This window comes from Fringilla coelebs (genome assembly GCF_963513975.1).
Source record: "Fringilla coelebs genome assembly, chromosome: 10".
NCBI lineage: Eukaryota > Metazoa > Chordata > Aves > Passeriformes > Fringillidae > Fringilla > Fringilla coelebs.
Window position 1 is genome coordinate 20,140,632 of NC_140036.1, and position 25,223 is coordinate 20,165,854.

The 25,223-nt window shown below is 38.2% G+C and overlaps 1 protein-coding gene across 1 annotated transcript in view; it reads right to left on the reverse strand.

The window, feature by feature from the left end:
- NAALADL2 (N-acetylated alpha-linked acidic dipeptidase like 2) overlaps positions 1-25,223 on the reverse strand; it is a gene marked incomplete at its 5' end in the record, with an annotated part of 294,310 nt that overhangs the window by 203,208 nt on the left and 65,879 nt on the right. The window contains one exon of the mRNA XM_084212314.1: positions 5,230-5,731. Within this exon, the coding sequence (XP_084068440.1) occupies positions 5,230-5,731 (502 nt within the window). The remainder of the gene's footprint in view (positions 1-5,229; positions 5,732-25,223) is intronic.

A 25,223-nucleotide genomic window follows, 5' to 3' on the forward strand; every position in this document is an offset into this window, starting at 1 on the left:
CCTGGCTTGACTTCAGACTGAGCCTAACTAGATTTAATATTTGCATTTTTGATAGCAACACAAGAAATACCTGAAACTAATATCCAGGAGGAAATAGGATGAGTTCCCATTGCTTTTTTTTTTCAATGTTCTTTTCAGCTGTTGGTTTGACGAAAACCAAAATTTGTGTACAGGGGACAAAACTGATCCTGAGTGAAGCGAGCTAGGCCAGGTCACTGCTCCCAGCAGCCATGGAGAGGTGAGGTGAAGCTATTAATTAGCAGTAGCTGTTAATGGGAGTGGGCACTAAATGGGTCCCTACCCAGGGAAGAAGCGACCAGAGCACTCCTTTCCCACACCTTTCCCGAGGAGGCTCTGCTCCTGCAGGGATTCCTCATTCCTGGGACAAAGGCAATTCACCAAGCACCAGCCTGTACATTTCATTCAGTCCAAATCTCCAAAACTCCAATTTTCCTAGAAGTTCCAGGCTCTCTGCTCCTCAGGTATGTATTTCACAGGCTTTACCTGGGAAAAAGATTTGAAGCCCCAAGGTTTTAACATTACTGATTACAAGTGATCAGGGAACAAGAAACGCTTGGATCTGGAAGCTTCTCACTTCACTTTGAAAAAACAGAGGAAAAAAACAACAAGTAAAAGTCCTTTTCTCACTGCACTGGCACTTTTATTCCTTGGCCATGACACACAGGAGAGCAGCTGCTGCCTGCTCTCCCAGAGCCCTTTGAAGAATTAAGCTGAAGTTATGGATGGCAGCAGACACCAGTGACAAATCAATTCCTGACAGAGATGGATTTGGGAGATCCTGCAGGTGATATCACCAGCTGGAATAAGGAACAGATATGCCTCTAAAGGACAGTTAGCTACAGCTGGATGTATTATGAACGGATTTAAACCTCCCTGTTGCTCAAGGGGGGAAAACATGATAGTGAAGGGAGCATTTGAGTGAGAATATACAGGATGAAAAGGAGAGTTGAAATGTAGGAGCTTCGCTGTAGACTGGCTGGAGAGCAAAGCAAAGATTCTTTCCTCTGTGCCCCCATCCCAGTTTTAATCGTGGGAAGATTATCTAAAAAAACTGTGGATCTGATAACAACCAAGATGTACAATTTTGGAAAGAAATTATTGAGTAAAGCTCAATAAGGCTACAAGAATTTTAAGAACATGAGAGCAATCCGCTCATCTGATAAATAATGCACAGCCAGAGTTATCACTGGCATGAACGTGACTGTTTCTTTTATTCTTGCTATTCAACATCAATCTTTGTTTATCCATTTAATTTACAGAAGCCAGCCCCAACATTAAAACCTCCCAAAATTAAACCTCCCAACATTAAAACCTCCCAAAAATTATGACAGTCCCACGTTTTGCAAATGAAATAGGATTGTTTCATTTTGATTTGGTTTTGGAGTAATAAAATTGAAATACTTTATATACAATTTATAGAGTGAGAAAGAAAAAAAAGCTGAATTTTCAAAAGTGATAGTAGAAATCTGAGTGCCATTTTCAAAAGCAGCTTTAACAAGTCAGATCTCATTGAAAATTATGCACATTTTCATTGCAAATTTACTTTTGAGAACTCAGCAGCACGCTGCTTACTGAAACTGGCAGTGGGCGTTCCTGCATTTTTGAAGGTCTGCCTCTTACGACCTTCAGCATTTATTATAAACTGCAGAGACTTCCACATCTAAATGCATTCATGCCTTTAGAGAGCAGGGCCCTTCCCAGTGGGATGGCTTTTTTTTTTCTGTCTGCCTGTCCATTTTACCACCTTTATCCATCCCTTTAGCCCTCTAAGATCTGCTGGTTACAGATATAAATGTAAGCAGTGCCCAAAGTATTCCGTGTTTCGACTTCCTCCTCTTTTGGATGTGGGATTTATGCCCTTTCCATACCCACCCTGAAGGCCTTCTGGAGACAAGTTACACCTACCTTGAACTTAAATTTTGTCATAAATCTTCCAGAAGAACCTTGTGAAAAGTTACACTCATGGCACAAACCGATATAATTACCGGATTCCCATCAGCCCAGGGATGTCTGCAGAATCATGAGTGATTTTACCAGATCTGAATTTGCCTGTACTGTGGAGCAGATTTTTTATCTTCAAAAATACATATCTGAACAAATGTAGTAATTAAACTCCTGAATTGTTTGATTTACTGACTGAATCCTATTAACAATACTGGTCCCTTTTTTCATTTTTGTCTCAGTTTAAAATGCAGTGTGCTAGGTGAGGAAAAAACTCTTCATTTTTCTTGTGGCAATTACTTTTCCCCTTCAGGCACCTCTGACAACTCATCTTGAAACCTCTGAAACATCAGAAATGAACTGATTTCTGCCTTTTATTGTCAACAATGCAGGTACCTCCCTACAGGGGGTGGGGAGAGGTGTCCAAAAAGGCTCACAGAGATAATGTTGATTTAGGCCGTACCATTGATTAAGCAACTTGGCCAAAACCAGTAATTACAACTGTGCTAAATTGCACAGAAATCCTGTAGCATTCCCATTTTATGGGAAACAAGGGGCAAAGTTGAAGAAATAAAAGCCAACACACTGAGTTTTCTTACCTAATGATTTCTAGTATGTCTGCTGGGGAAAAAGAAAGCTTTAACATGGAGCTGGGATGATGCAGACAGCCAGGATGGACTGACAAAAGGGGAGCCCACCAGGAGCCTCCAGTGGAGAACCTGAATATCCCAATTCAGCAACCCATGAACACAAACTGCAGATATCCCTCACCATCACAGAATTGTTTAGGTTGAAAAACACCTCTAAGATTGAGTCCAGCCATTAATCCAGCACTGCTGAGTGACAAGGTGACTAAACCATGTCCCTAATGCCACATCTACACTCAACCACTTCCACTCCTAACAGGGACTGGTAGATAGAGTTCATTCAGCTCACACAGAATCCAATCCTAACCCAAACAAAACCAACACAAGTTCCCTGGAGCACCTCTGCCACCTCTTTAGAAGTGCAAAGGGTTAAATCCACAAAGCTTCATCTGACCACAAGCAGATTTCACCCCAACAGAAAGCTCCCACCCCAGCCCTTCAAGCACATTAAGGTGATGTCTGCTCTGCTCCAGCACTGACTGGCACCTCTGTGTCTCTTACACAGGTTTTTTTTCCTCCTAATTCCTTCACAGGACTGTTAGCAAACTCCCATACCATCTGAGCCTGATCTAAGGAGTAAACAACGAAAATTAAATTAATGTCATGCTCAGTAACATTTAGAAATTGCAAGCTAAGCAGCTGCCACTTATTCCTTGCAACTCCAAGTATTTTACTGAAGGAAGTTTTCAAATAACATATATTGATTTTGTCAGGTTTGGGCTTTTTTTTATTTTTCCTTTCACCCAAGCAACATATGTTGCACGTTCTGCACTCATAGGCCTACACACACTCAGGTTTCATTGCAGCCACTCTGACTCCTGCCAAACAGATGTTGAGGGAAAGCAACTGAACACAACATGGAATAAAAGCTGTCTCAGACCAAAATGCTGGGTTAGGAAAAACCTTGTGGGTAATGCAGTATACTAAAAACATTGATTATATATTTATATACAGAACTTATTATGTATTTATATACAGAATTGATAGGTACCTGAATTATTATTCAACTGCTTTTATTGAAATCATGCTATTAAAAGGAAAAAAAACCCCAAACAAGTATTAAGAATTATGTACAGGATGGCAACTATGGAAGTTTTTTAAGTTTCGAAGTATTTATATAATTCATTTTACCTAAAATCCAGATTCTTACTAGTGTCTTAATAGCAAGCTGAAATCATTTGACAAGTGATAAAGGGTTTCAGAAGGGATGGTTTTAAACCACCCTTTGAAATAGCAGAATGGCAAGAGATTGCCAGTCCCCAAACACAAAGTACTGAAGTATTATCCTGAGTCTGACAGAGATTTCAGCAATTTGCTGTAATTTCTGTAATACCCAATCTTAGGGCTTTGCTCACTCCAACACTTTGGTTGTGACGAAGCCTAATGACAGAATTCAGTTCAATTTACTCTCTGAAACACAAAGAAGTTATCTTTTTACATGAAAAATCAACATTTTTCATGACATGAACCCTTTCCCAGTATGAAAATAATTAGATTTGTATGAAGTAGAATCAGTTCAGTACATGAAAACTGACATGAAATCCTTCATATTTCCTTTTTCTCTTGAATTTAGTAACAGTGTTGGCTCAAAACATGGTTTTACCCACAGGATTAAGACTTGGCTTAGCAAATGTGATAAAAGACAAATATTGTTAGAACACCCATGTGGTTACTTCTGATGTAGTTCTGATCTACCCAGTTACACCTCTATGGATGACCACGACAACAATCTTTTCTAACTTCAGGTATGGGACTTCTGCTGCTTCTGAGCTGATACTGAACAAAAAATCTGCTATTCATTATCTTTAACATGAAAAAAGAACTTTGCATTCCAGAAGCCAAAAATAAGCTGATCTCCCCACCCCATAGAGAAATAACTTTCAAAAGTTGGCAACTTCAAAAGTTGGGTCCTGCCTATTTTCTTCCACACTCACTGCTACTGAAAAGTGATTATACTCTGACAAAAACATGTTATATAGACTGTCAAAGAAGTGAAAGGATTCCACACTAAAAAATAATAAAATCAAACTCAGTCAGACACAGGTATTTTAGAAAAACTTACATTCTTAAAACAGGTAATAAAGAAAAAAAAAACAAAAACAAATTACCATCTTTCAGAGTGCAAAGGTCAATTTTTCCATCCTAAATCCATAGAAAATAAAGGTTTAATTTACCATATAGAGGAAAAAAAAACCCAGACCTCACTTTTGTGACAAAAATTAAATGTGGATTTTTTAAAGCACCAAATATTACAAAACATCATCTCAAACTTGCTTTTCAATAGTGTTATTTGGCAGTCAGCTGGATCTAGGACAGCTGTTCTATTGTTTGTATTACCATTCAATTTGAATTATCTGTGTTTTTCAATTCATTTACACTAAAGATAATAATATTTTTAGCAATAGAACATTAATAAAGCAAAACCTATTATGATTAGCACAAATTTACATTATTAAAATTAATTTTGTATACGCTTATGAACATCTCCCAAATATCATGATAAAACTGAACATAAAAAAAACTCAGGGTTTGTAAATAAGATTCTACATTAAAAAATGAGGTGAAGCCTTAACAGTGGCACCTGAGAGCATTTAGACAAGAAACCTGCCAAGGTACGTACCTGTAAATCCGTTGAATATTTTCAGCTTTGATTTCCTTGAAAATTTGATGGTAGATTTGAGGATTATTTGGTTCTTGAGAAGTTGGGGGAGAAGGGCATTTCTTGCGTGCATAATAACCTATCACAATTCCAAAAATAAATAAAATCAAAGCAGTGCAAAACACTTTCAGTATCCGAAAAAGGCTGCAGCGATTGCTCTTTGGTGCTTGTCTTGTGTAGTGGGAGATGTAGTCAGGGTCTTCCTGGAGCCTCTGGAATCTTCCCTTTGGGGAGGAGGAAGGCTGGATGGGCTCCAGGTCGAGGTCAGGGCTCTGTGAGTTCCCCAGGTGCTGCTGGGCTGTGCTGTCCAGTCGGAAATGGTCAAAGCCAGGCTCCTCCAGCTCTTTTTCCATGTCCCACTCCAGGTCCAGCGCTGTGGCTTGGAGCTCATCGTTGTCAAGGTATGGAGAGTGCCCCTGTGCTCTCTGGTCTGCATTCACTTTGTGATAGGCCATCTTTTTATCTATTAAAACAAAATTTAAAAGCTAAATGTTTGTTTCTATATGCACACCTAAACTATTTATTCATTCTTTGCAAACCTGAAAGAACGAAACAGCCCATAAAGCCCCAAAACTGGGTTCTCAGTATTTCACTCTCCCCATTTCCATTGTCCTGTCTTTTGGCAGATCAGCAGTCCCATGAACATCATCATGGGAAATAAATTGTAACAATATGAATAAAAGGAATTTAAAAGTGCCAATGGCAAACCACTGAAATTATCCAATTATTTTGTCAGTCCTCGAGATAATATTAAAAAATTGAGTGAAGGCTCAGAGTTTCCAAAACAATTATTTGTTACCTGAAAGTAATTTTAAAGCTTAACAACTGTGTGCAACAATTTCATTTCACACACCATACAAAATAATGCTGCTAAAATAAAGTTGAAAAGCTGGAAATAATATGAATTGCCTGATCTGATTCTAAACACAAGGAAATGATAAATTAAAAAAGAAACTTCAGGGTGACACTGTACTTACATATCAATAAAAGGCTTCCATCTAGATGGAGCATTCTATTATTTATAGGGATTTTAAATGCATAGTTCCGGAATGACTGATGAATTTACTTAGAAATTGTCCCAGCTGTTTTGCTCCACTTATTTTTTCCCATTTTAATGAATCAAAAGCACTGCCAGGTAAGTATTTGTAACAAAATCATTCTTTTAATAGTGAGGCATAACTGGGGCACTTCTAGATATTTCTGTGGAAGTAGAAGCCCTCTACAGGGAACTCTGACCTCCAGTACAAACACTCAAAGTCAATTTTCAACAAATCATCTTTGACAGACTGCAACAACAGGGTGCCTTTTCCCCCACACTCTGACAATAGCCATTCCAACACATAAGCATCTGTAATTTAGGGCTTTTCAAACATCAGATTCACTTCCCAATTAGAATAAAATGAAGATAAAGATATGAAACCTCTCATAGTGATGAACACTAGAGCGACACCTACAACACTACATTACCACTCCATTTTTATGTTTTAAAACTCCCTAAGATTCACCTCCAAATAACATTACCACTGTAATGGCAAAGTGGAATTCAGCTTTTTGAAGCTCTCTGAAGAGAGCAAACCGCTTGCAAGCTCCAATATAATGAAACAGCCTATTGTCCCCTGAAAGGCTATCTGCCTCCATACAATACCAATTTACAGTGCCTATTTTCCCCCTACAGCCATATAAATATCCCTCACCTATACCTGTCAGCCTGGGAACAGCCAGGAGACCCCACATGTTCCAAGCCACCATTCCAGTCCTTTTGCAAATCAATTCTCACCCTGCAGTCCAAACTCTTCCAGAGGCAGGGGGAGCAACGGAGTTTAGAGTGAGCTGAACTAAAGCCTCTTAAATTCGTGTGGAAGCCTGCATTATTTATTTAAATAATGGCTGCAAATTTAGTCTTTAAATTCCAGCAGAGTGCACAAATAGCTGCAAAGTCAAACAGCTGCAAGGGTGCTGTGGCTGCTCTCTGTGGAGGAGTTTGTTAGCCCAGCCCTAAGGTTTGTGAAAGATCCTCTGAACTCCAGCACCACAATCCCCATGGCTGTGAATGACCCGGAGATTTCCCAAGGGAGCACTCTGCCTCTCCATTCAGGTTGTTCAGGAAGATATTTAATAATGTCAGACCCAGAAATGATGCCTGCTGCACTGAGCTTCCTGCCCAGCACCAAGTGGACATCAAACCATAGATTAATATTCTTTGGAAAATTGAGATAACTCATTTTCAAGCTATTTATCTGCTCTTTCACTCTGTCTCCTCCTCTGTTAATGGAAGAATTAACTTGCAAACCATCAGTGACAGAAATCACTGATAGGTAATATGAACTGCCCAACAACCTCATCTTTCCAACTCCACTTCATATGGCTTTTTATTAGAAATTAAAGAGTGATGTTTTGTCCTTTAAAGCAAAGCAGATCGTCACTGCATTTCATAAACAGGTAATTTTGGCTCTAGAATTCCTGAAGTCATTTAACAAACTGGTTTAGGCAAATAGGTAAACCCTTGGCAGATTACTACAATACAAGCCATAAACCAGATTTAAGGCAGTTTTTCAGATGGAGTTTCATGGCAAATATTAATCTTGCTGAGCTTATAAATGTTGACTGTTACCTATCTGTGGTACTTTAGTTTTCCCCACATTTATGATATGAAAAAAATTGTGTTATTGTTCAATGGAGTGTATTAATAAAGGTTATTTAAATCTACATATAAATGCATAATAAAAATTCATATGAAATTTCTTGAAATGGTTATTATGCAGATGAGTAGTAACCCCATTCCACTGCTTAGCATCTCAGCAATTCAATTCTCATTCAGAGCACCAAACCAGTTTCCTCACTTCAGGAAAAAAAAAAAAAAGAAAAAAACCAAACAAACCAGCAAACACACAAGCAGCTAAATGACCTAAAATAAAAAAATCAATATTCAATTCAGTTTTATATTTGAGACCAGTCTTTGGAGTGTGGGAACTTATTAGCAACACACGTCCTTTACTTAAAGAATGCAAAGAATGCAAGAGTAGCTGCAGTTGTTAACTTCACTTTTCCCACTAATATTTCTGAGCCCATTGTTCCAGTCTAAGGACATTCTTCAAGGTGAGCTGTGCTATCTGAGATCAGGACCTGCACTACATTTATCCATCCAAAAGTAATTTTATAAAGGTTCTTAAGGCACAGATCATTTGTGCCATGCAATCTGTAACACCTGCTCTATTCAGTATTTGGTATTTAGCTCGTTAAGGAAGTAGGCATAACTTAAACATTATTTATTAAATGTAGTTTTGGCTTGGAACTGGAAAGAGAAAGAAAACACCACACACATATTCACAGTAATAGTGAATTGTGAAAAAAAAGACAATAGAAATACAGAAAAAAATGAAGTCAAGAAAGAACCACTGCAATACCCTAGTTTAGTCTTCTCTATAACACAGACCATAAAATGAACATATTTTTGAAAGACATTTTTGAAAACTTCAGGAGATAGAAAATTCACCCCATCTGCCAGCAAGCTGTTTCAACATTTAATTGTTGTTAAATACATGTTTTATTATGAAGATAAAAGAGCAACTGCAAAATGCCAGAAGTCTGAATATGCACCAAGCGAGCTTTAAAGCCACTCTATAGGGACAGCAAAGGGGATCATAAACTCTGGAATACTGGACAGAGCCAAGCTGATGACCAATAAAGCTGATGTACATTTCTATACTTCCACTGATTTGTGGGGAGAATGTTTATAGAGAGGTATCAAACCAAAGCTGAATATCCTTTCAATTAACTACACACAAGAAATCAGGGGAGTCAGCTTAATCAGATTGTTGTTGCCTTAACGAGCCCATTTCAAAACTCTCTGCCTGTGCTTTGACCTTAAAAATAACACATTTACATCCTGCCTGATAGAAACATCTTGTTATGGAACCACCAGAAACTTCTTTTGTTGACAACTTTCCCTGCTTCAATCCCTTATCAGCAAAGCTTTCGAAAACTATAGAATATGATCTTCATTAAAGGTCACCCCCCAATACCTCCATAACAGAAAAGTGAGGTCACATGCACATGTTATGAAACCAACAAGGAAAAAGCAATATGAGCATACTACTGTAAATTGTTTGTGACTGGTGCTGTAGTTAAACGCAGCTCATAAATAGCTGAGACAATTAGCAGGCTCATACCCAGCAGGAAGTGTTGGCAAGTGTTAATGGGCTGCCCACAGAGAGCCCTTCTCAGGCCACTTAGTGCTCAGCACTGAAAAGACAAAATTCACCCAGGAATTCTCCTAAAGGCATTGGGACCTCTTTCTGCAGTCGTAAATCCAAAAGTCCAGGGCTTTTGGCTCCTCTCCTTTTGAAGGGGTCTTTCCTTTTTATTTTCTTCTCAATATCTTCTACACAGAGTGCTTTTCCTCTAAGTCCTTGTAATCTTTTTGTGCCTAGGGAAACCCCAAAGTAGATGTATTATCACCTGTTTAAAGGGCCAATAGATGTGCTTATCCTAGAGCTCAACACCCACTGCACTTGCAAGGCTTAAAAGTATGTATGACAACAAATTAGTACTTTGTTAAACGAGATGATGCCAGGTTTCAGGCCTAGACAAATTTCTTTAGAGTTATAAATCCCTGACAAAACTTGTTTGCAGAAGAGATTATGATGGCCTTGTCAACAGCAACATTACACTGCCCTGTAATTCAGAAATAATAATGTGATATGTCCATCACCACTGCCTTAATTCTATACAGTAATGATTTCTCCCTTCCCTCACCTTTGGGATATGGGCTAGGCAAGCAGTTCAGTTACAGCAGGACAGTTAAGGACCTTGTCACTCCATAGAGCCACCAGATAAAAACAAATTACAAAACTCACCAGTTCACATTTCACTGAAGATGAATGCAACCTGAAAGACTGAGCAGTGCTTTAGCAAAAACAACAGAGAGATCAGACTGGAGAAAGGTCTGTAAAACACAGCTGAGTCTAAAGTTGTCTCTTCATTAGTAAATCCTTTCTGGCACAGATGAATTATAGAGTATCTAACAAGAGGTTAATCTCTCATGGATTTTAATATATCATAAACAGCCATGTGGACCATGATACCATTGCCATGAACACTAAGCATGACCACATGACAAGAACAGAGGCTGTGGTGCACCCTGATTGATAAGACTTGTGCAGATGATGCCCAGCTGGAACGAGAGTTATCTGCCCACAATCAAATGCATCAGCCACCTGAGCTGTAATATCCTGGGCCATCTAGATGTGCACAGGTACATGGATATGTTTGCCTGCTGCCTTTTTAGAATCTCTGAATTCCTGGGACTCACAGAAAGATTGAAAGATTACAGAAAGCTCCTTCTTCCCCAGTAGGCAAGTACCAGGTAACAAAAAGGCAGCCTTAGCTGGTCTCTAATTTGCTGGGCATGTATTACTAACACAGATCTTTCCCATTCTCAGACACATTTAGTTTGCAAACACCTATTTGCCTGAATCAAAACTCAGATATATTTACTGACTTTGCAGGAGCTAACAGCATCTGTGCGAGATGCAGAGTCTGCCGAGGGGGTTTATTAACACTGCAGAGTAATCAGAACACTATAAATGGCTCTGGTGGAGCCTGTGCATTCCTTGTGGGATGTGCCCTGCTGCTGCCTTTGCTTTGCTTCCAGGACAGCTCTGCCCTCCCATTAGGGTGGGAACAGCTCAGTTCTTTCACTGTTCACTCCTTTTGCTCATTTGCAAACATCAGGATGAGAACACCAAACAAGGAGAGAGAAGCCACACACACACTCCGGTTTCGTAGTTCATGAATTAATCACTCATTCTTCCACTGGAATCAACACTCAGATCCTTCTCCTTGAGAAGGGCATTGGGGAGGATTTCATTGTTTCTAAAAGCAAAGAAGCAGATGGAAAATCAGGACTTCCAGGGCTAGTTGGGATGTGTTGTGTGTATGTGTGTTTACACACTGTTCTTAAACTGGGTGTAAGGGAAAGAAATTTTGTCCCACATCTCTGTTTAGTTGCACCAGGCCCCAGCCCCACCACCTAAATCCTCCTGCCCAAACCACCTCCCCACCATTTACCTTCCCAAAACTCTGCCTGAGCTCCTGCCCATCCCACCCAAAGCTCTTCTTCCAAATGGCAGTCTTTCCCTTTTCCCATTTTTCCTCACACAGACTCTCTGTACACTAATCTAATACCCAGTTTGCCTGCACAGATAGGTTTTTCCAACTTCAAGGTTTCATCAATAATACATTTTGCATTACATTCCCCCAGACATTATAATTGCCTCTGAAAGAAATAAAATACAAAGCTTTACCAGGGCAAAAACTATTATTGGGGCATTTGCATTTAAGCTTATAGTTGAATTTGATGTGAAATAAAATCATTGTAAATGGTGTTTAACTTGAAAATGCTGACAGCAATAGCTGCACTAACAGGCCATAGCAGTTCTTAAGAAAGTTAATTTTATATGACTCATTTCTGCTTCGGAAATTTTTACGTTGCCAGTCTTTAGATTGGGCACATTTCACTTTGATATTTTTCAAACTCTTTTTTCTCTTTAATTACAGTCAATCCCATTTAAATTATTATTTTAAAAATTAAGTAATTTTAACTTCAAAAATTTGGAAACTGTACATTTACAAGCTACTACATTGTAATAAAACGTGCTAGTGGAAGTCTGCTATACTTCAAAAGATGCAAACCAACATTGCAAAATGCTGTGTGGTTTCAACCCATATCTTGGAAAGAAAAAAAAAACCACAAACCAGAAGAAAAAACCTGCAAAAACCCAACATCATAACTAACCAGCCAACTATCAACAAAAACAAAAGGAAACCAAAATCAAAAGGTCACTTTTATGGATGAGCTACCAACAAGAAAAACAGGAATGTGGCCTCATCATAGGCATCAACTCCATTCCTGATTTTAAACAATCAGTGACAAAACCTTGCAGCAAAAATATTAACACATTCTGTTTAGGGAAAGAAAATACAACCAAACTAAACCAACCAAAAAAAGAAACCACAACCCACAAACAAGCTGATGATTTTGGACCTTTTGGGATACAATTTTATCTAAAACTGGTCCAACCTTGCTGTCCCAGCAGGGTCATCCCAGAGGACGCAGCTCAAGATTGCATCCAGATGGTTCTGGGGTAGCTCCAGTGAAGGAGACTCCACACTCTTCCTGTGCAATCTGCTCCAAGTGCTCCAAGTTTTCAGAGTTTGGGATCAATTTCTCAAACTTAGCTGGTTACAGAAGACAAATCTTCCTAATCTTCCTATTAGCACTATTTCACATGGAAATGAGAGATACAGAGGAAATATGAAGCCCTAATGTCTCATGTCAAGAGTAATTTTTTTGATAAAACCAGACTTCAAATGATATATTCAAAATACTGATAGACACACATGAAAACGTTCCTGCTGTCACCATCCTGTGCTATTCTAACTTGCTGTAGAAAAATAGGTCAGTACTTGTATAAAAAAATTAAAACCTTACTTCAAGACTACATTTTCTAGATTTTTTTTTTTTTCTCATTTCTTGCTCAGTGGGGTTTTACTCAGTTTTATCAAGCTCAACAATGACAAGGAGCCCCTAAAAATAATATATTATGGAACTGAAGATGGCAACATTTACAATTTAGCTTTATTGGAATTTTACTATATTTTGATAGATGACAGCTTTAATGATTCTGTGCATGGTTTATGGCAGAAAACAGTAAGGCAGTAACATAATTTTCTGCTCTTTACAACGATCTGTATCCAAAGAATTCAGAAAACAAGCAAGTGTACTTCATAATCACGCCAGATTTATTTTCTGGGTGAACTCTCAAATGTTAAAGCTCAAGTACACGGAGTGGTGTTGCCGTGGCAACCCAAGATGAGCCCATGTTTGCAAAGCACACTGGTGTCCCCTGCACACCTGAGAGGCACAGGGACAGCCCCGACTCCTGTCGGGAGGCAATCGAGCTGGGCACGCATCATCAGCCCCGAGACCGCTCCTGGCGAGGCCAGGGGACATTGCTGGAGCCATCAGGCTGTGACAGCCCTGCATATGATCCATACAATGGCAGAATCACAGCCTTGGTTAGACTGGAAAAGACCTTTAAGGTCACCCAGTCCAGACATTAACCCAGCACTGCCAAGGCCACCACTACACTGTGTCCCCAAGTGGCACAGCTACACAGATTTTAAATACCTCCAGGGGTGGTGACTCCAACACTGCCCTGGGCAGCTGTGCCAAGGCTTTCAGTGAAGAAATGTTTCCTTGCATCCAATCTAAACCTTCTCTGGTGCAGCTTAAAGCCATTTCTTCCTGTCTCACCACTTGTTACCTGAGAGAAAAGACCGACCCCCACCTGGCTGAACCTCCTTTCAGGAAGCTGTAGAGAAGATAAGGTCTCCCCTAAGCCTCCTTTTCTCCAAACACCATCTCCCTTGGCTGTTCTTCCTAAGCCTTGTTCACTCCTGCTTCTAGGGCCTAAATGAGAAACCCTTCATTTGCCCCAGGATGTAATATTAGAAGATTTAGTGTTGCTATAGCTAGAGGTGGAGTAGAGCAGTAATATGTTTGGTGTCCTTTGACCTTTTTTTTCCTAAATCTCCACTGAAATAAGCTGTCAAGTTTGAGAAATGTCAGAGTTTGGTCATTTTAGTCTGCCTGGAGGTGTAATTTTGCATGGTGTACAATTCCTGTGAATTTATCAGAACATGTTTTTTCACACATAGTCAATATGGTGTGACATTCAGCATCCCGAGTCCACCAATGTCTACACGCTGAAATGAGTTTATGATTTCTCTTACAAAGAAAATCTGAGATGTGTTAGTTCAGGTTAACAAAGGAATCCTCAGTGGATTCCTGAGGATGAAAATTAAAGGAAGCACCCCTTCCTTCTGCCATTTCCTCTGCACACCTATCTTCTGGCAGTTCTGCCACAGGTTTAAGATCTGTGATGAACGACATCCACATGTAAAGCTTCACATATCAGTAAGGCAGGTGCTGTCAGTAGCTCTCCAGAAGAATTTCACAGTTTTACTTAAGCCCTTGTGGAACTAAGCCACAAAAGCAGCCAGATCTGATGATGTTTTCAGCCAAGTCCTTTCCAAGCGTGACCACATCGTTGGGAGAAGAGACACAGCTGCTTAGCCTATGGTTTAATCTTCAGCCTCTCTTTGATGGTCTCCCAATCATTATTTAGGGAAATCTCTCAGCCTTGCTGGGCTGTATGGAGATGAGGGCATTGCAAGAAATAAACTGGATAAATCCATTATCCTAAAGAATACCTTAATTTTCAGTCTTAGCCTGATCAGGTCATTTTTGACACACTCAAGTTGACTGTCAAACTTCCATCTATGCACAACTTATCACAGACTGCCAGTAGACTGAGCTTATTAATACTGTTAGTCTATACACATTTCTCAAGGAAAAAATTCTTAAAAAGCAACCATAACACTTCTTGACCACTTAGAGAACAGCATGATACACACCTTATAATCTAAAAAAAAAAACCAGATCAGCGACTGTAGAGGAAAAACTTCTCATAAACCTTCTTTATATTTGGCCAGGGTTGTGCATAGCTATTATAGCTTAAATTGTTTATGCTGTAGAACTTTTGATTTAGAGACATTAGCAGTTGAAGAGAAGCAAAGTGTGCATTATGACAAGAACAAAGAGGACATATTCAAGAAACATATAGCTTAGCAAGGTTAGCTGAAGAAGGCTATAAACCATGTAACTGATGTTTTGAGGTATTGCAGCAATTCCCTTTTAAAGCAGGAACAGTGCATCAACAGAAGAGCTGATGGTTTCTGCTAATTCAGCTCTCTACCATCAGCTAAATGTGGGCTGATGATCCTGGGAGATGCTGGATGCCCATGTCCAGGTACACACCCTGGACAGGACAGCCAGTGAAGTTTGGGAGCTTTCAAGAAAGTAACGGCAATCAGAAAATGGCAATCTGCTGACAGCAAAAAATGTTAAATAACAAATGCCACAGGAAAGCAGCTGTGGATGATCAGTCACAGAGCATACTTTGCATACTGGCTTGATATGTACAATTGCTTCCTCTCCAATTTTCTTTAAAAAGCACCATTAATCCAAAACACCCCAAGGAACAGTGCTAGGAGAAGACTAAACCTTCTGTCCCTGCTTTCAGCTACAAACCAGAACGTGTCCATATTCCTGTCATAGCAGAACATGTTACAGCCTCTTAAAAAAATGGGATGATACATCAATTACAATCCTGGAATTAATTCTGGAAAGTTACTCTGAAAAGTTGATAATTCACAGAATCATGAAAATGTTGGCTGGCAGGGACCTCACAGGGTCACCTGCTCCAACCTCCCACACAAAGCAGGACTGCTGCCAAGAACAGATCAAGTCACCTCATTCTTAAGCTGAACTCATCAAGCATTCAATCAGAGCTAAAGGGTTCAATATAAACACAAATGTATGCCATTGCACTCCCTTTCTTTCCTCTGCTGCCAATACATCTGTTTCTTAGTAAAAATAGCATCAGTATGCAAAAATAAAAACTCTCAGACCTGTAATATAACCAGTTGTTAAAATTCATATGGATATTTTCGCTTAAAAAAAAATACAATACAGAAAAGAGACAGAATTGGAAAAAGAAATGAAAAGTCTTAACACACAGACATAGCAGCCATGGCATGAAAAATTCATTTCCATTAATGAGACGTGGTAGTCCCCAGGCCAGCGCCCTTTGTATGTGAACCATGTTAATCAGATTGTATGAGCATTTGCTGGAAACTCCTGGGACAGAAAGCAACTATAACTATAGAGCAAGCACAGCAGATTAGCAGCTTGCTAAAAACTGCTTGACTTGTAACCCTTGAAGCACAGGAATGATGCAGGTTTGCTGAATTACTGTAAATGAAGCATTTCATTTATTTGTCTTGTATTTGTTGCAGCCTTTGGCGCAATTTCCACATCACCAAAACATGGACAAAACTTCTTTCTCAGGAGCACCTTTATGTAAGAAACCACAGAATAAAGACACAAATAAGGTCTGTGTCAGCCCAGCTTTGGCCACACATGCTTCTGGCACGTGGCCTTGCTATTGCTATCCTACATCTCCAAGAAACCCTTCAGAAACTGCAGCTGGGTTGGAGTGGGATGGAAACACAAGAACTCCCACAGGACTCACTGCAGGAGCTCTGCAGGTTTGCATGAGGAGTACAGCTGGACTTACAGCAAGGCTGAGCAGGACAGCAGGACTTGGTCTTGACCAGGCAGACTTCTCCTTTTGAAGAGGTTCTATTCCCTGAACCCTTCAGCCTGAAGCAGGAAAACCATCTGGATTCAGGCTTTCCTTCCTTCATCCGGCAGTTAATACATTTAATTGCTTCCTAGCTTGGGCTTCATCTGCTGCATCATTCCAGGGACGAAAACAAAAGGAAACCTGTGCTAGTTCACACAACTTCATTTTAAAAACATTTGATTTGAGAGTTTCAGTGGAAATTTCAAAGTTATGAAGGTTTTTATTGATTTTATTCCCAGCCTAATTTTAATCTTGGTCACCACCTCACATTGTCAGTGCAGAGCCAGGAGCCAATAAGAAAACAGTGTTCTCAAAAAGTCACTCTCCAATTGAAGGGAATCAATAAGCTAATTTCCAAAGAAATAACCTGGCAATATTCATGAAAATATTATCCTGAAAAGAGACCCAAGAAACAAACATGCTATTAGTGACTCTCAATAATAAAAACTATTAAATTCTGCAAAATACTATATGAGTATTTTCAACATTATACAGATAATTTTGATCAAAATATGAATTACAGTCCAGCTGCCTGCCTTTTTTTCTATCTACAATACTTAGATGTCTCCTTGAAGGAAGAAGAGAAGACTTCATAAAATAAACAAATGTATAATCAACCATCATTCATATGCAGCTTCTGTCTCTCTGCAGGCCCCTGGGAAATTGTCTAGATCACTATAGTGACTCTCAGTATGGCCCTGGTCTCTTCTGCCTTTTTTCCCTTTTGAAATACAAATTTAAAAAAATAAATAAATATAGAAATAGGGATACAGATCCTATACTCCACAAGGATCTGGTGTTGTTGTGTTTTTTTTTTTTTTTACTTCAAGAAATGAAAATGAAATTTTTCAGTTTCCCCAGAAATGTCATTCAAAACTGAACGTGCTCTGCTTTACCTTACATGTTAATTATTTCTCTTAGAATTAAACATTTCCTCACTAAAAATGTGCATTTTTATTAAATTTGGGGTTTTAGTGGGAATATTTCTCTCACAAAACAACTTAATCAGCTTTTTTTATACATGACCTAATTCTAAGATGAGGGGAAAAAAAGAAAAGTCAGAAGATGCCCATGAGGAAGAGAATAAGGACTTGCAAATCAAAAAAGCAGCAGCATTCCTTTATCTCTAGTACTTTTTTACAGGGAAATACCTCCCACTGAGCTTCACAGTACAGTGCTTTTCATGATTTACAGCAAGGAAAGAAGCAAATCAGTCTCTAGTGCAAAGTCACCCAAGCTCATGAAAAATTTAGAGTGACTAAATTTATAATTAATATGAATCAAGAATTGACATTAGAAAACAGTTTGTACATTAACAGAAATTCAAGACTGAAAATCTGAATGCTCTTTTTTTTTTTTCCCCCAACAGCAAACTCACAGAATTCCCTGTATTTTAGATATAGGACATACCTGTAATTTCTCTATGCATTAAGGGTATTTAGAAACACAGTGAACTATATTAAGCATGTCTCATAGCTTTTGTAATTTATTTATGAACCAGGGCATTATTAAAAATAAATGATCTTCAATAGCACTTAAAAGTAAAGCTGTTTTGAGACCAAATGTTAGGCAAATGGCATGAAAATGTAAAACTTAGGGAGTCACAAAGCACTGCTCTATCACAAAATATTTATATTACCAAAATACAGCCTGAAACAACCAGGGTTGTTATAACACAAACAAAATCATTACAATTGCATAACATGTCATTGGCTATCAGGATTTTAGTTAATTACTCAATTTTCCAATCTCTTTTAAAAGTATCAAGCTGTGACTCTGCTTCACCCAGATGCAAAGGCTGTAGCTGCTCTGCCAGATATTACAAAGGGCTTGGTCTGAATATGGCCAGAAGTTGCAAGTTCCATTACCCATTTTCAGACTTTTTTACAAAATTCTCAAATAGAACCATTACATGGTCATGCCCAAAGCCCACCACATGGAATGCAAGGACAGTGACCCTACAGTGACCACCGTGCCACATCTGTATGTAAGTAACACATAAATGCTTCATAAATCTCTTTTGGAACTGTAATCCAGTTCCATTTTTCTCTTACTTTTAAATCCTGGAAATAATTAAGCCTTCAGTTAAACCAATAAAATATTGTGTGCTGTCTCAAAACCACACCGGATTTTTACCTTCCTCTGCTAAACTTAGTCCAAAATAATTGCATAGAATACAATTATCTACCACAGTCACCATCTGGGACATGAAAGCCATCATTTTAATTATTGCCATTGTAACTTGGGACCCACAAAGACCATTTCCTGGGCTACATATGGAGTTTATTTTTATGGATTAATGTCAAAACAGGTGGATGCAACATCTAAAAAGGCAGTTGGCTAAATGCCCATAAACTTTCCTACCTAGTGCAGACTACTACAAACAATTGGAGAACCGAATTTTATATCCAAGCTGGTTGTTAAGCTGCTGGGTGATTTAAAAAAAAAAATCAGCACTGTTCTAAAGCACTTTTATGTACCATTGAAGTAGCTATCATTGAAGTAAAGAGATGGCTTTGTCATTAGAGATGCAGATTATCAAAAACCAGTAATTTTACTGACTGTATTGGGAATTTTGTTTATGGAAAAAGTAGAATACTCTGGGCACTTTTATTTGAGTAGATAGCTATGAGGTTGCACCTCTAGCATAAGCCATCAAAGTTAAAATGGATTTAGCCAGCAGAGCAATCTCCCAGAAAAAGAGCAAAGGAGGACTGCAATCTAATTAAATTAATGAGAACCAGAAAAATAAATATATAGGGAATGAAATGTAGAGAGAGTATTAACTTAAGAGTTTTTGAACATAGCACTGAAAAAAGATACCCAAATGCTTTTGAAGATAGCTTGAATCTGGTTTACCAAGGTCAAAATGACTTCAACGTGAGTAAGAAATTGGAAAACTTACATAAAATGGTAGTAAGCAAAATCTTCTTAGAGCCCTATCACAACTGAGGCTTCACACAGCTGAATAAAACCTGAAAGGACTCTCATTTAATGAGCCCATAAGACCTGAGCCATGAAGTGAAAGCCTTAAGATTACTAATGAATGCAACAGTCGATGGAATTCCCAGCCTGCAAGTGTTTGAGAGGATCATCACTTCCTTCATCCTGACACAATGAACTCCTCCTGTGGGCTGCAGAGGCTGCTTAACTCCTATCAGTATTAAAGGAAATCAGTTTGGGCAGTTCCCCCAAACTAACTGTGCTCTGACTCCAGCAGAACTGAGTCAGCAGCAGCTTTCCCTCCCACAACACACCTTGAATTACGAGTTAATAACGGTGGTTGTTTTCTGGTTTGCCTCATTGTTTGTTCATGTAAGCTGGTGATCATCAAGATGTCTCACTATTTACTGCCACTGTTTTAATAAATGATAAAGACCAATTCTGGACTGAGATGAGCTCAAAGTCAGTTTGTTAGCCAGAAATTCTGCATTTTGTAAGCCAAGAGCAGCACAACCCATCCAACCAGCACGGCTTCTTGGTAGAGCTGGGAGTTCTGGAGCAACAGCCCAACCAACTGTAACCCACTCACCACCACACCTGGATCCCATGGATGTTTCCAAAGATATCCATGACCACTATAAAAACACTCAAATAAGCTGCTGAGGCTGGGCAGAATGCTCTTCTACTGCCTGATTAGAGCCCAATCTTACTGTCCTTCTTCCATGAAGATTTCCTAAAGTAAAATGATACCTTGCTTTTTGCTGCACAACAGCTGCAACCTTAACCCTCTGACCATTCTAATTGCTTTGAATGAAATACCATTAAAGGCTGTAAACAAACACATACTTGAAGTATTTAAGCATTGAGATCTAAATCCCACTTTTTTGCAGGCCTACAATGAGCATCCAGATCTAGTTCTTTTTTAAGATTTACCTGCAGCATACAGTAGGAGTGCAAGGATTGAGTTAAATCTTTTAAAAGATAGTGATACAAGTATTGAGGTAAATGAAAAACAATCACAACCTTACCAAGAACAGTAATAGTAATATTTATGCACAGCAATGACCTGGAGTAGGTCTTCATCCCATAAGGAATATTTGACTATTGAAAATAAAAACATCTTCGCAATGTTTTGAAACTAAATAATTAGATTTAGATAAAATGTGCTTAATTATGCCCAGAACAATCAAGACTGACTGCTTGGAGGATGTGAGTCCCTCAGTCCATCTGCTGAGTACATTCACTGCTTTTTTGGCACTTCCTTGAAGTCATGAAGTGAACACACACACACAGAGGTTAGAAACACTTCAAAATCATGTAAGCAGATGGTGATACAGCAGGTTATAATTTAATTACACAACTCCTAGAACATGTTTCCAAAAACCATCCCCCCCACCCAAAAAAAAGAAAAAAAACAGAGAGAGGGAATTAACAATGTTCAGGCTGATCTTTTAATTGCAGTGCAATAGCTTTTGTTACATTGGCACTGATATTCTGCAGCTGGAAAGAGTAATAAACCAGAAGTTCTATACCATGTTTTACTCCTAACACAACATTTAAGATGGAAAAAATAAAAATTAGCATGATAAAGTAGAAGTTTTCCTTGTAGACAAGAAAATAACAGCAACACCAAAAAAGAAAACTTATCTTTAGTTTTGCAGGTGTAAAGAGGTCAGAAAGAAACACACACACATCTGCTCTTGCCCCAGTGCAGAACTCTGACACTTCTGGAGTGTGAAAGCAATGAAGAAATGCTGGTCTTATTAATTCTTTATTTCATACAAAAGTATGAGTCCCATGGATATGGAGCAGTATGATACCAACAAGACATTAGAGCTGAACTGAGCAATTGAATGAAAATGAGAGAAGAGCATTAAAAAAAAAAATCAGTCCAATATTCTGTTTTCTACTTAACACCTATGAAGGCTGAAAGAGAAAAATGCTCTCCTGAAATCAACTTCATGTTTTAGACAAGGAATTGCTGCCTACAAAGAGGCTGAGGATGAGGAGATAAACACTGAGCTTCACAAGGCTTGATTGGCATTTTAAGTCAGTGGTGCTGAGTCATCCTAACCTAAGGAATGTGAAATTACATCAGAGATGCATCAACATTTGCATTATGGGCATAAATTAAGGCATAAAAGAGTAAGGAAGCTAATGCAAATGAATTTGAATAATCAGCAAATTGTCACTGAGACTCAGCACGTGCCAGTGCCTGCTGGCATTATGGGATGTCTTCTAGTGAGACATTAAGATACGGGCAGAAAAAAAGGAGGGTTGGCTGTAAGGTAGAATTAATGGTTGTGAAATTACTCCAAAATAATACAAGTTTATACATAATACTTAAATTTTGTCATAGAACAGTATATTTGGAAAGGTCAAATGGCTTCAAGAGTCCCAATATCTGAGTCACCAAGTGTAAACGGTGATTTATAGATATGTTCATAGAGACATGTATAAAAGAAACATCATAAAAACCACTAGTTGAATTTTTGGGTTATTTTCATTCTGACTACAAATGCCATAATTGGCTGCCTAATTGGAAGTAAAATAACTAGGCTTATGATTTAGACAGCTCATAATGCAAACTTTCATTGTATTATTTTTTTATTAGTTCAATTTCTCAGCAAACTCTGTAAGGAAATGGATTATGGAAGTTGGGTTCTGGATTTTATAGTACTATAAAATAACATATGAAATATTATTTAGCATGAAATTTTGTAAACAAGTAAGATAAGGTCTCTCCAAATTGTGCATCTAGTTCCAACTTGGGATAAACTCTTTTAGAATGCACAGCAAATGAAAAACCAGCACAGCTTCCTGGAGTGTCACCCTGTCTTTGTTACACACTTATTTTTTCCTATTTTTTACTGAGTAGGTAAATGGCATAAAAGAAGAGAGGTGAAGCATTTAAAACTGATTTCTATTTCATCTTTTGATTCTCACAATTTATTTCCCTATAAGTTAAAGAACAGAAATATCACAAAAGGTCACTTGGATGTAGAAACATCAAAATCCCCAGCATCATTCCAGCTAGGTTAATGATGTATAGCTTGAAATGCAAAATAAACTCAGAAAAATATATTAAAATAAACCTCATAATGAAAACAATAATAAATACAATTTAATTCTGTGCTGTGCTTGTCACTTGGAAAGAAAGTTTAAATCAAATTTTAATAAATATGATACATGAGTTCAGAGTATAATAGTGCATTTACCACATAAAACCAATTACATTTTTTTTAATTGAATGCTGTTTAATGAAGCTTTACCTTACTTTTCAGACTACCTACACCAGAGTGTTTTGGAAAAAGAGTCTGAAGTCAGAGTTTAATTAAAATCCTCTGCATGTCCTATGCTGTTGTTGTTTGGGGGTTTTTGGTTGCTTTTGGGGTTTTTTTAGGAATGGCTGATGTTTTGTACACATATTATCTACTTTATTAAGTATATGCAAGTGTACATGCACATAACTATATATGTGCATGCATTTTCTATAGCTATATACAGAATAAGTGGATGTTATTGTCTGGTATTGTCTTAAAAAACTACACAACCACCGAGCTACTTTTGTGGCAACAAATACCTTATTAGAAAATAAAAATGGCAGTAAGAACTACCAGGTTTCAATACTTAGTGGCAAATATTGGGCTTCTGACTATTAAAATGACTCCAAACAGCCTCAAAGGTGCTGTAGCTGGACATGTGAAGAACAGGCTGAGGGAAGCTCTTGCTAGAAGGACAGGCAGCTCAGAAACAACCTGCTCCAGAAAAAATAAAAAACCAAAACCAAAACAAGCCAAAACCAATCTGAAGTGTCAGAGCCTTACCTAAAGGAGCTGTCCACATTTATTTAATATAAAGACAGACATGGTAGATGCAGGTAGCCAGTGGGATGTGGCCATGCCTACAGCAGCAGCTCAGTGGCTGCCTCAAGGCACCCCTGCCCAATATCGAGCATCAAATTGAGTGAGTCTGCCAGAAAAGGAGCAGAAATTAAAGCAACAGCCAGCTGGTTTTGTCCACCATCAACTGCAACAGATGTAGTGCAAATGAAAGTGCTGTTAAGTTTTCTGATGAACATTTATCATCCAAAAGTTACATCAGGACAGTGAATAGTGGTAAGTAGCCATGAGAAAGCTCAGACGGAAGAACAAAAGACAAAAATACTAAACAAGCTTTTTAAAAAAAATAAGAAGTTGTTTATTTTTAAAGCTCCCTTGAATGCTAAAGACCCTACAAAGAAAAACATGCCTGATATAACTCACACAGACAGGGCAGGCCAGGGAAGAGCCAGGCTCACCATCAAACACCACCATCCCCAACCCTTAATTGGCTTTTAAACGGTGCCAAGTTGATTGATGTGTCCCTTCTGATTTACCATATACTTTTTTTTTGGTTCTGTGAAGAGAAGTTAAACACGTGGAAGAGAATAATGTGTCAACCAGGAGATTAGTTTTACAGGCTGTATGTTGAAGTGAATAAATTGTACTTTCATTAACAGAAGTAGGCCACACGCCGGAAAAGTCATTGGATTCGCTTCACTGGTGAACTGGAGCAACAATATCTGATTAGAAAGCCTCAGCAGTTCAAAAGTCTTTAAAGACAGGTCCAGTGGTTATACAATTAATTTTTAATGATATTGTTCCATCTGGGAGATTTACTTCAAGTGCCAAATGGGCTCCCTGAGCTGAAGTATTAGCTTTAACAAACCTGACACATCTACAATCTGTCTAGTATCTGCTTAAAATACTATTAAAAAGTTTATGGGGAGATGCTCTCCTTATTTGTGCTTTCTTCTTCTCCAGCAGTTTTCAAGGTCCTGTAATACATTCATAGTAGAAAACATTAGCAGCAGTATGTTGGGATTTTTTTTGTTTGTTTTTTTTTATTTTTTTGACAATTTGCAAGATGTGAAAGTTTGCTAATAGTAATAGTCATACAAAATTATTATAAAAAATGGGTTTTATTTCAGCTGGATTATATGATGAACCATCCTTTTGGGGAAAAAAAAATAAAGATCAAGATTTCTGATTCCAGAAACAGAAATGTATTTTCAAAAACCATATCAAAAGTAATCCCCATAAAACTTTTTTATGACTTTCCACACTTTCAAAACTGCACAGGGCTTAGGAACTAAATTCCTTTCTCTCAGAATTCTTGCTAAATATTGCCATTAACAAGTTATTTTTTCATTCCAAGTAACACAAGGATGATTGCACTGCTAAATGCAGAATCCAACTTTCAATCTTTAAGCACAAACAAAATAAAGCAGGATTTCCTCTTTCTCAGAAATATTAATATATGTTACATTTGTTGTATCAGCACTGATTTTTATTCAGTTATCCAAGTACAGCCACAATGCTGAGATTTTATATGGAAATTCGAGGATAATTCAGAATGGTATTTAAGTGTATACTTTCACATACTTTTAAGGACTTTTGTACAATTAGAACAAACAAATTGCTGTAATACTGCTGCATGACTATGTGGTTTTGAACAGGCAACCTCTATTCTAAAAATATTTTTGTCTCCAAGGAAAAATCTACATTTCTTTAATTAAAAAATATATACATGAAGCTACTGAGCTGTATTTTGCTACTGTATTTTTACTCACATCACAATAGTGAGGTTTAAAAATAAGCAGACCTCCAGTTCCTGTCCTGAGTATCAGGATCATTTTCTATGACCACAGGCTTCATGACATGAAAGCAAAGAGCAGCAATTGCTGGAAGCCAGCTT